This window comes from Bufo gargarizans, chromosome 7, assembly GCF_014858855.1.
Source record: "Bufo gargarizans isolate SCDJY-AF-19 chromosome 7, ASM1485885v1, whole genome shotgun sequence".
Lineage (NCBI taxonomy): Eukaryota > Metazoa > Chordata > Amphibia > Anura > Bufonidae > Bufo > Bufo gargarizans.
Genome location: NC_058086.1, coordinates 62,046,992 through 62,059,055, shown reverse-complemented (window position 1 = coordinate 62,059,055; position 12,064 = coordinate 62,046,992). Strand labels below are relative to the sequence as shown.

The window sequence follows — 12,064 nt, the reverse complement described above, 5'->3', positions numbered from 1 at the left end:
CGCCCGAACGGAAGTCGTCAGATGACGGACGCACTTCCGGGACACCCGCAGTAGCGCCGACCGCCCGAAGCTTCAGAACTCCGGAGCGGTCGGCAGAGGAAAGACCAGATGCCCCTGCCTTCTGTCCTTGGACGCGCATCGAGGACAGGAGGTGAAGAAAATACTAGCAGCCGCACGCCCCTCTGGAAGTCGTCAGATGAAGTACTTCCGGGTTGCAGTAGGAGCGCCGGCCGACCGAAGCTTTAGCGGCAGAGAAAAAAACGGATGCTGAAATGGCACATCCATGAACACAGGGGCCTGGCACCTCAGCAGGTATTCCAAAAAGAAAAAAGGCAGTAAATTTAAGAAGATGTAAAGAGACTCCAGCTTGGGAGTCTAGCCTGTCCTAGGCTCACAGGACAGAAAAAGAGCACCTCCTGCCAGGGTGGGGAATCCTATATAGGGGTGGGTTTAATTAGTTAATTAATGATACTTGGCAGTAATTTTCTTTTTCAACAAAAATTCCGCCTGACCGGCTTCACAGGGGAGGAATCCCCACTTGTGCTGCTGGTTAGGACGACAGGGAAAAGCAGGGTACTTAGCAGCTAATTACCATAAAGGGCCATTAACAAACTTTAATGATCTATTAGAAAACCGACCATCATCACTACGAGACACTGGGAATATAGGAGGAGGAGAGGAGCTGTAGTCATCTTCAATGCTTAGTAGAATGCTGAAGGATCCTTCTTAGCTAGCTCACTTAGGCCTCATGCACACGAATGTATTTTGTTTCCGTTCCGTTTTTTTTGTGGATAGGATGCAGACCCATTCATTTCAACGGTTCCACAAAAAATGCGGACAGTGTGCTATCTGCATCCGTATGTCCGTTCCGTAGCCCCACAAAAAATAGAACATGTCCTATTCTTGTCCAATGTTACAATGGAGCCGCAAAAAAAACGGATGGCATACGGATGTCATCTGTTTTTTTTTTTTGTGGACCGCAAAACACATACGGTCGTGTGCATGTAGCCTTAGTGTGTTGCTAGGAAAATTCTTTCAACGCATTTCCCTAATAAAGTATATTACAGAAATGTTGAATATTGAGTTACGAGTATGAGTTACACTTTAAAAACATTTAACTGTACAATGGTTTAGTGATAAGGCCTAAAAATAAAATCTATTTTTTGCACACTATTAGATGTTATTCGATTGCATGCACAGCTATTCCATAATATATATGGTTAAACAGAATTTGTCCTTAGTTTTTTTTATGGGTGGACTGGATTCAGGCTTTACATCCACACTGAATAAAATGGCTTTTTAAAGTGGCTTCGTTGCCCAGATATTGATTTTGTCCATTAGATTGGCAGAGAGATCCATCTAGTAAAAAGAACATTGGACCATGGCAATTCATTGAAGTATGGCTTTTACTACGTATTGAAATTGTTCTGCTGGACTACTGGCCCATGCCAAGAGGACAGCTTCTCACAGTTGCCACAAATTAGATGGAGGTACTGATCTGACCAGCCCAATCTACCTCGTCCCAGAGATGCCATGTAGGAGTAAGATCCTGGGACTGTGGCGGTCAGGGAAGCAAGGAAAACTCACTGTCATGTTACAGGAATCAATCCATGATTACAACCCTTGAGGAATGGTGCATTGTCCTGCTGAAAGTGTCCTCCTCTCACAGAGTAAATAGCTGTCACAAAGGGATGAACTTGGTTGACAACAATGCTTAGTTAAAGGGGTATTCCTGAAATAAACAGAGCAGCTTTTTGGGCGTGCTTGTAGCCATTCATTTCCATGGGAATTCTGGAGATAGCTGAGCTTTGTACTCTGCTATCTGCAGAACTCCCATAGAAATGAATAGAGGGTATGAGGCCCCCATTCTCATGATCAGTGGGGGTCCCAGTGGTAGGACCCCCACGATCTAATAGTTATCTCCTATCCTATAACGGAACTCTTAATAGATAACCCGAACCTTGTACGCCTAACTTGAAAACACAAGTTCGCTCAACACTATTTGACACCTGACAGGAAGGTGCTCGCATCTGCACGGAACGAGTAATCAGGATTTTTTTTCTTCTGCTCAGTGATCCAATTTTTGCACTCTTTTGCCTACTAGAGTCTTGCCTTTCTGTTTCCCTTAAACAGCAATGGTACTCAAACTGGTCAACTGCTGACAAGTTGTGTGTTCAAACATGGAGCATCATACTGTGCTCCAATATGCATGACTGTCCACTGCCTGTTCATCAGAACAATTCTTGACAGCCTCCTCTGATCACGTCTGTCGATGAGTTGTTTACATCTGCAGGGTGCCCTTTTGATGGACATTTTTCCTCAATCCCATCATCACTGCATGAGAAAACCCCACCAGGTTGGCATTTTTTTAAATACTTACCCCAGGTCATCAATATAAAAAAAGCAGACAACCCCTTTAAGGCCAAGCACAGACAAGTGACTTTAGTGCGTGTGGCAGTGTGAGTTCCCATTCTGAACTCTGCTCCTCTGACAGGATCTCACAGCATTACAATGATTTATAATGCTGAGAGACCTGAAATGTATTTAATTATACTGACAATATTCTGGTCTCTCAGGGTTACACAGCATTATAAATCATTGTAATGTTGTGAGATCCTGTCAGAGGAGCAGACTTCAGAACTGCCACACATAGCGAGTTTCTTGCACTGAATTCACTAGTCTGTGTTTGGCCTTACTTACCACTCCAGCACCGGATTGGTGGGTGGCACAGTGTACCCTGGTATTAACTTTGTGTAGTTTTTGTGTCTATCCCTCTCTCATCAGTAGAGGGTTGATGACCTAGAAGATAACTATTCCTTTATTGGATATATTGTTTTTATTAACAGCATACATGAAAGTCAGCCTCTAGATTACTGCATTTGATATTGCTGGTGAACTGAGCACTGGTAGTGGTTGGATACGTTGTCACTGGGAATCTGTCACCAGTTTTATGGTTTACTAAGGACAACATAAAAGGTGCCAGATCCCACTTTCTTCATTTGACCCAGCTGTTTTGCTAAATTCCTGTATTGAACAGATCCAGTGCATGTCGATGAGTCCTGAATATTCATCAGCTGCTGTCTCTCCCTGCCCACTGTGACTGTCAGTCAGTGGCAGGGAGAGCCAGGTGCTCATAAATATGAGGACTCACTGACACGCGCTGGAACTGTTAAAACTAAGCAGTTAGGGCACCGTAAAACTTAAATATTTTTATTAAAAAGGTTTATGCACCACATCACTTTTATACCCTATGAATGAATGAAGGAGCTGAAATTGGTACGTGGCAGTGGTCTTTCAAAGGTTTTCCCACACAACATCACTACCAATCTTGAGCTCTCTAGGGACTAGTAGGGAGCCACAATCACAACATCTAATCAGTCAACTAGTACAGTGTTTCCCAACCAGTGTGCCTCCAGCTGTTGCAAAACTACAACTCCCAGCATGCCCGCACAACCAAAGACTGTCCGGGCATGCTGGGAGTTGTAGTTTTGCAACAGCTGGAGGCACACTGGTTGGGAAACACTGAACTAGTATCATCATATAAAGTAGCTGTGGCTCCTTCCTTCACAAGGTCAGTGGGGTCCAATCCCACCTATTTAACATGCCCTATTTAATATATTATCACTGTCTGTTTTTGTAACTACTTGCATTCCACATGTAATAACAATTCTCGAGCCTCTATTCTTATGACTCTGTGTTCTGCCATTCCTGTATATTCCTGCTAGAAATTTACAAATAAATTGCGAGCAGTATGCAGTAAAGGTACTGCTGGGTGTTACTAGTAGTGGGTAGTAGTGCTGCTGGTTTCAGACTGTACAGGGACACCCCCCCAACTAGTAACAACCATCTGTACCTTTACTGCAAGCTGCTAGCAATTGATTTATAACTTCTAGTAACAATTATAAAGGAATATTTAGTCTCATAAGAATAGATGCTCCAGAATTGTTATTACATGGGGGAAGCAAGTAGCTACTAAAACAGACATGTCAGGAGTGGTGACAGGTCCCCTTTAAGACAATATGCCATCACTGTCCATGGCAGGTACATTCCTTAAGTCTTCATAGTTTACCTGTGAGCCACTTATTTCACAATCTTTCATTGTTAACGCTGCTCCGGTAAGAACACAAACGCCAGTCCCATCACACTGGAGATCACAATCTTGAAGAGTCAGATGGCCAGATTCCACAACTACTATGCCATCAAACGTCCCTTTCTGTCTTAATGTGAGGTGAATGATTTTTATATTTTGTGCTCTGGAAACAACAAAATTATCGCTCGAAGGAAGTGAAGCAATTATTATTTCTTCTTTCTTCCCAATGCCTACAAAAGATTTGTAAAAATTACTTTCAAAAGCAATTGTGTTAAAAAAAAAACAGTATACAAATAACTGGCACCAATCTCAATAAAAGCGCAATATGAAGATGCTCAGGGCAAACAAGAAACTTTCACATAAGTAAAAAATGCAAATATAAAACGAAACATTAAAGGGTAAAGGGTATTCTCATCTTGGACATTGAGGGCATATCCTAGCGATATTCATTTCTTTTCAATGTCTGATAGAAGCAGGTCCTAGAGGTTCTATACTTAGAATGGCGTCTGCAAAATGCCATTGGGCACATGGGAGTGCTGAAAATAGGCGGGAGCTGGCTCAGCTCCATAAACCCCGTATAAGTGAATGGAGTGGTGGCCGCCCGTGCACTTCCCATTAATTTCAATGGGACTTCTGAAAATAGCCCATCGCTCCGCTTGGCTATTTTCGGTACGCCAATAGAAATTAATGTAGGATGGCCGCGCGTGCGCGGTGCGCCCTCCGACACTTTGCAAGCTCTGTTCCAAGTATAGGTGCGGGTTCCACAGATGGAACCTGCACCTATCAGACATTGGGCATATCCTAGCGATATACCGCCAATGTAAGAGATGGGCCAATCCCTTTAATGTCGACATAAATCTGTAAGAGAAATAAGGTTTATAGAAAATGAAGACTATTGATTTTAATGGGAAATGTTTAACCCCGACCACCTAGAGTAAATATACAGTGGCGGCTGCCACAGCCGCTGGGTGCCTGCTGTTTCAAACACCAGACACCTGGGGTTAATGAACGCGATCAAAGAGAACGTCGACTGCATACATTTAAAGGGTTTCTGTCACCTGAAAAATGGGTATTAGGGTCCATTCACACGTCCGTAAGTGTTTTGTGGATAAACACGGACACCTGCAATGTGCGATTCGCAATTTGCAGACCGCACATCACAGACACTATAATAGAAAATGCCTTTTCTGGACCGCAATTGCGGACAAGAATAGGACATGTTCTATTTTTTTCAGGAACGGAATTGTGGATCCCGAAAAAACAGATCCTGAAAAAACAGATGCGGATCCTGGAAATGCAGATTCGCATCTGTTCTAGCCCCATTGAAAGTGAATGGGTCCACAAATTGCAGAACGAATGCGGACCCAAATTACGGATGTGTGAATGGACCCTTAAGCTGGCTGACATTAGCAATGTGCTAATGTCAGCTGAACATAACTATATTAGTGCCATCTCACTGCCTGCCGCCGTTATTGAGAAAAACAAACTTTTATAATCTGCTAATGAGCCTCTAGAAGCAGGGGGGCGTTGCCCTTGCTCCTAGAAGCTCTGTTCTCCCATCTCTGGCCACGCCCTGCTACACTAGATTGATAGGGCCAGGCATCGTTGGTCTCCTACCTCCGACCCTGTCTGCAGTGTAAATCTTGCTGTGTTCAGTATTCGGCACAGGCGCAGTGAGTGAAGGGTGCTCACCGGCTGCCAGCTTCCTCACTGCGCCTGCAGTCTTGCGCCGTCCTCACTGAACGGCGCAAGATTTACACTGCAGACAGGGCCGGAGGTAGGAGACCAACGATGCCTGGCCCTGTCAATCTAGTGTAGCAGGGCGTGGCCAGAGGTGGGAGAACAGAGCCTCTAGAAGCAGGGGCAACACCCTCTGCTCCTAGAGGCTCAAAAGTTTGTTTTTCTCAATAAGATGGCACTAATATAGTTATGTTCAGCTGACATTAGCACATCGCTAAAGTCAGCCAGCTCAATATCAATTTTTCAGGTGACAGAAACCGTTTAACTCCTCAGGTCAAATGTAACCACCGCAACTCAGAGCTCAAAAAACAGCTCCCGTTAGCGAGGATCAGGAGAGCTAGATGTTGTGTGCGGTAGCCTCGGTCCTTCTGAATGATCCAAGGCTGCCGCACATAGGTTCCTATAGAGGCAAAAAAAGTATTAAAATTCAAATCACCACCCTTTCCCAAAAGTAAAATAAATATATCCCTTTAAAGTCACTAACCTTTAGAGCCTCTGTCACCAAATACCACTATGGCAAACTGTCGACAGCTTGTCCATCAGCACTTGCACGCAGAGCCCCATAAGGTCTCTGGCATCTCCATATGTTCTGTCAATCTTCAGGGGAAAAAAAAATCCTTTTATAATATGCAAATGACCCCCTAGGTGCAAAGAGGGTGGTGCTTTTGCACCCAGAGGCTCCCCTCTTTGTCTTCTATGCCATGCCCCCACCACTGTAATGAACAGGACAGGCAGTACCTGAAGTCTCGTAGGTATCGCATTCTGTACATGTGCAGTAAAGTGATGGAGATTGCTCATCTGCCAGATGGTCTCCACCCCATTACTGCGCTTGTACAGAACACGATCCCACAAGACTTCAGGGACTGCCTGTCCTTTCCATTACAGCAGAGGGGAGCTTCTGGGTGCAACAACACTGCCCTTTTTGCACCTAGAGGGTAACTTGCATATTATAAAAAGTATTTTTTGGAGGATTGGTGATTGATCATAAGGAGATACCATCATGGGACTCTGCTTGCAAGTGTGGATGAATAACTGCTGTCTGTTTGACATAGTCCTTTGTGGTGACAGATGCCATTTAACAAGAGAAGGCAAACAGTGGAATCTCACATAGTTTACTTGGCCCAAAAATCAATATAACACTACACAAAAAAAAGTCTTTTCTCATAAATGAAACACATTTTCACAAATTTAGAAAGAATCAAATAGCTGGTTAATAGTAAAAAAATAAATAAATGATTGTTACCATAACAAAATTACTTTCAATGACATTTCCCATTGTCAGTTACACTGCAAAAAAAACAATCTAAAACCGAGTGGATAAGTTGTCGGATCATGTCTGTATGGTTTCCCGCTACAATCTTTGTTGAATATGATTGCATTAAAAAGTTAGTTTAACTTTTGGATGTAAGCCACGTTCCTGTTATATCAGCAGCCTGATATAACAGATTTCATTGAAACAGGCATTAGTGTTTCTTTCTCATATTAATAATTTTGACACCACAGAGCATAATTCTTGCTTAAACCAAGACCGCTTTTAACTTCTAACAAAAGCTTTAAATCTCCAGTTGTAAAACGTCCTGTAATGTTTTTTCTGGCATGCAGATAAACATTTTGCTGATGCTAAAAGAAAGCACCCAAGGTTCACACTGTTTTTAATTTTGACACCAATCATGAATTTAGTTACTTATTTTGTATTTTTTTCTACTAATTTATAGAAAACTGTCTCCTGTACCACTACATTACAGGCAAATGTACTATCATGCCCAGATCCCATTTGGACATCTTGTAATTTCTCTTAACAATACAAACAGGAAAGTCCCAACCAAAAATATTAGCAATCATCAGCAGTATACATTTTATTAAACATGTAGACATGTTTTTCCCCCCTCCCCCTCTGGTCAGTCCTTAAAAGATGACATTTTCCCCTCACCCATGCGACTAGGACCTCCCATCCAGGACAGGAAACCTGAAGAGATAAAATGGTTCACACCCCCACCACACCTCAGTTCAGGTTTCCTGTCCTCCGGATAGGAGGTACCTGAGGAGTTCCCTCTTTTTTTAGGTTCTCACCTTGGGGGGCTGGGGGAGGTCCAGGTCTACAACACTGTAGCGGGACCTATCCCTGGCGGCGTAAGTCTCCTGAGGCAACCGTCGCCCAAGTCTGTCCTGCTTCCTGCCTCCTCCCAAGTCTCATTGGGGAGCCGCTGTGGCTGTGTTCAGGTGGCTCCCGGTCCATAGTAGTGCAATTCCAAAGTTGCGGAGCGTGCTCCCGATGCGTTCCAAACATGCGCGCCGGGGCGGCTTCTTCCGGTGCATTGAGGCCGTTTTCGGCAGCGCTAACCGGAAAGGGGAGGGCTCACCTTCCCCATGGATTAGGCTTTTTTTGGACTTGGTGTTAAAAGGAGCCGAGGCGCGTAATAAGTCAGCAGTAGGAGGGGACAGCCAGCCTTGGTGCGCACACAGTGCTGTGCAGAATCTGGAGACTCCGGGAAACCTATCGGAACCAGGTGAAGCCAGACGCGCCGATCCCTTGGAAACCTCGAGGCCCACAAGCCTGGTATTGGACCTGAGGAGTGGGAAAGCTTGACTCTACGAATTGGTGAGATTGATCCTCTACTAATAAATTTGGGGGGTGTTTGCTTTTTTGTAGGTAGCAAAAAAAAACTAAGAAATCTTCCGGCAAAACTAAACATAAAGAATGTGGAGGATGTAGAGTAGCGTTGTCAGCTTCATATGCTAAACCACTATGTCAAGCTTGTATAGATAAGTTAGTCATGGAAGAATCCCATAGCTTATCTAAAACCATTAAGGCCTTGGTACAATCTGAAGTCTTTCTTTAAATCCTTCAGTCGGGGCCGTCCGAAATCACCAGAAAGCCGTACCTCTAATTCTCTGATCTTTCTGGGGAAGACGAAGACATAGAATCAGGTCAGGATTTATCTTCTGATTTTATGTCTTCAGATGAGGATTCAGCGGGGAAAGCGCTATTTCCACCTGAAGATACTGAGCCTTTGTTAAAAGACGTAAAAACAACAATGCAATTGGAGGACGTAAAACAGCCTAAGACTATCGCTGACCAGGTTTTTGAGGGCCTTGGCCCTAAATGCCATAGAGTTTTCTCCATTCATAAGAACATAGAAGCACTGATTAAGAAAGGATGGAAAAAAAAATTATACCGAATTCTGTTAATAAAAAATATCCATTTGAAGAGTCAGTGGCGGGCGTATGGGACAGAACCTTCTTCTGTAGATGCCCCTGTAGCTAAAGTAGCCCCATAAAATTGGCTCTTCCGTTTGATGATTTAGGCTGTTTAGGAGATCCTTTAGATAAAAGAGCAGACGTTTATCTTAAACGTACTTGGGAATGTGCTTCTACAAGTCTCAGGCCGCCCATTGCCGCCTTTTGGGTCTCCAGGTCATTAAGGTTATGGTTAGGTCAACTAGGATCTCATATTAGAGACAAAACTCCTAGAGAGGACTTACTATCCTCCCTCCGAACCTTCCTCAAGGCAGCAGATTTCCTTGCAGACACTTCTACTGGTCTGTTTTTTCTGACAGAGCAGATGCGATGTCAAATGCAGCAAGGCATGCTATTTGGATTAAATCAGGCAAAGTCTAGACTTTGCTGCCTCCCATGTGAAGGTTCTAGTTTGTTTGGTTCTTCTCTAGATTACATCTTAGAGAGAGCCTCCTGACAAAAAGACTGGGTTTCTGGTTCCGATGAAAACGTATTTTTTTTCCGTAAACCCCAGGCCAGTTTTAAAAGACAAAGGGGTAGGCAAAGTAATAGAAGTGAAAGAGAAAAATTTCCTAAAAGATCTGGGTTTTATTTGTTTAAAACCCAGGAAAACAGACCAAAAGACAAACCGCAATGACACCAGAAGTCAGGTGGGAGGAAGACTGTCTCAGTTCTTCCCAGCCTGGAGGTCCATTTCTCAGAACAAGTGGATCCTAAGTGTAATAGTAAAAACAGATTCCGTCTGGAGTTCTTTTCTCTTCCCAAAAATCCAGAAAAAAGGAAAGCTTTATAATCTGAGATTTTTTTCTCTCTTAGACAAGGGAGTAGTTTGTCCAGTCCCCAAGACAGAGAGGGGCAAAGGGTTCTATGCCCCTTTGTTTTTGGTAAAGAAACCAAATGGAACATTCAGGGTTATTTTAAATCTGAAGAAACTGAATAAATCCCTGGTCTACAAGAAATTTTGAATGTAGAGGATAAAAACAACTGTGAACCTCCTCTTTCAGGATTGCTGGATGGCAAGCCTGGATCTGGAGGATGCGTATTACCATGTTCCAATCCATTCCTCCTCCAAAAAGTTTTTAAGAACAGCAGTCTGGGTTCAGGGGAAGATGCTGCATCTCCAATACAGAGCGCTTCCCTTCGTGGGTAGCGCAAGCTCCAAGAGTCTACACCAAAGTAGTAGCGGAGTTAGCGGGTTTTTCAAGACAGTCAGGAATTACTCTGGTACCCTATCTGGACGCAATTTTTTGATAGTCTCCCAGTCAAAAGAAAAAGATATGAAATTCCTCTGCTCCACTTTAGAAAATCTAGGATGGATAATCAACTGGAAAAAATCTAATCTGATTCCTTCTCAAGTTTGCGGTTTTTGGGGGGATTCAGTTTACAAAAAAGTTTTCTTCCACCTCAAAGAAGAGAGTCGATTAGGGCACAAATATGGTCAGTCTTCCTGTCCTACCACTGTACTTTCATGGAAGCAATGGCGGTACTAGGGCAGATGACATCAGCAATCTCAGCAGTACCTTATGCACATAATCCACTCCAGAGATCTTCAGGCAGACATTCTAAGATTGTAGACTGCTCCCCTTGTTCCTTGGATCAAAAATTCCACCTTTCCTCAAAGGCAAGATGCTCCCTGCTGTGGTGGATGGTACCAGAACGTCTATCAGCAGGAGTTCCATGGACATTTCCAGACCAGACCATAATTACCACAAATGGCAGCCCTTGAGGTTGGGGAGCCCACTCCCAGAACAGATACTGGCAAGGGAGGTGGGATCTGATTACAAGAAAAGCAGACTCCAATTTCAAGGAGTTAAAAGCAGTAGAGATGGCACTGACGGTCCCTCTTCCGGAAATAAAAAACAGGAAGATTGTGTTTCATTCGGACAATTCAATAGTGGTGGCCTACATAAACCGTCAAGGAGGAACAAGAGTCTCTTCCCTCCTACATCTATGCCAGGAGATCTTTTGCATAGCAGAAAGAAAAATGTTTTTCCTATCAGTGGTGCATCTGAAGGGGAAGGAGAATGTTATTGCGGACTTCCTCAGTTGAGGTTCCATAAAACAGGGAGAATGGTGTCTGAACAAAGAAATATTTTTGCAGATAGTCCAGAAGAGTCAACAGGAAAGTAGAAAATATTTTCTCCCTCAATCATTTGGACAGGTCATCAGCAATGGACGGGTTAGCACAGGACTGGAGCCAATTAGGGTACGCCTTCCCTTCATTTTGCCTTATCCCACAAGTATTGAAGAAAATAGAGAGAGGAAGCCTCGGTTATTCTGATAGCTCCAAAGTGTCCCAAGAGGTTCTGGTATTCAAATCTTCTGAGGTTGGCAGAACAGCCTCTATGGTCCCTACCATTGAGAGAGGATCTTCTTTACCAGGGTCCGCTAATTCATCCCAGCCCAGAAGTCCTTCATCTTTCAGCATGTATTTTGAAAGGGAAGTCTGGTCGGGAAGGGGATTGTCAGACAATGTGGTTTCCACCTTGCTAAAAAGTATGAAGGCGGTTACCTCTAAAAAATATATTAAAATTTTGAATATTTTTTCTACCTTCCTAGGTCAGAACCCAGATACCTTTAAATCTCCAGAAATACCAAGGATGCTAGATTTTTTACAAGTAGGGCAACTGGATGGACAAATGTCTTTTATGGCCTTATACACTATGTTGGGGATAGATAGGAATCTTAAAGGGAACCTGTCATGTGGATATTTGATTATAATATAACTAATTATATACAATCATTAACTACTAAAAGGTGCCTTAGATGTATTCACTTACTGGTGTGACAGATGGTTACCTCATAATATACACACAAAGATGCCACATGCCGCATGATAATGAGCTGATTTGAGTCCAGCGTAATGTCAGTGAGTCCAGCGTTTTTTTTAATTCAGAGATATAGCCACTCCCCTGCCCACCTGCTGCTGATTCATATGGAAAATAACTGTCAATCAGCAGCAGGTAGGCGGGGAGAGTCAGGAGCTGATAAATATTC

General features: G+C 43.4%; 1 protein-coding gene across 1 annotated transcript in view; it reads right to left on the bottom strand.

Annotated features, from left to right (window-relative positions):
- Positions 1-12,064, bottom strand: part of SHCBP1L (SHC binding and spindle associated 1 like) — a 116,780-nt gene that overhangs the window by 19,951 nt on the left and 84,765 nt on the right. Inside the window, exon 7 of the mRNA XM_044302388.1 lies at positions 4,070-4,320. Coding sequence (XP_044158323.1) covers positions 4,070-4,320 — 251 coding nt within the window. The remainder of the gene's footprint in view (positions 1-4,069; positions 4,321-12,064) is intronic.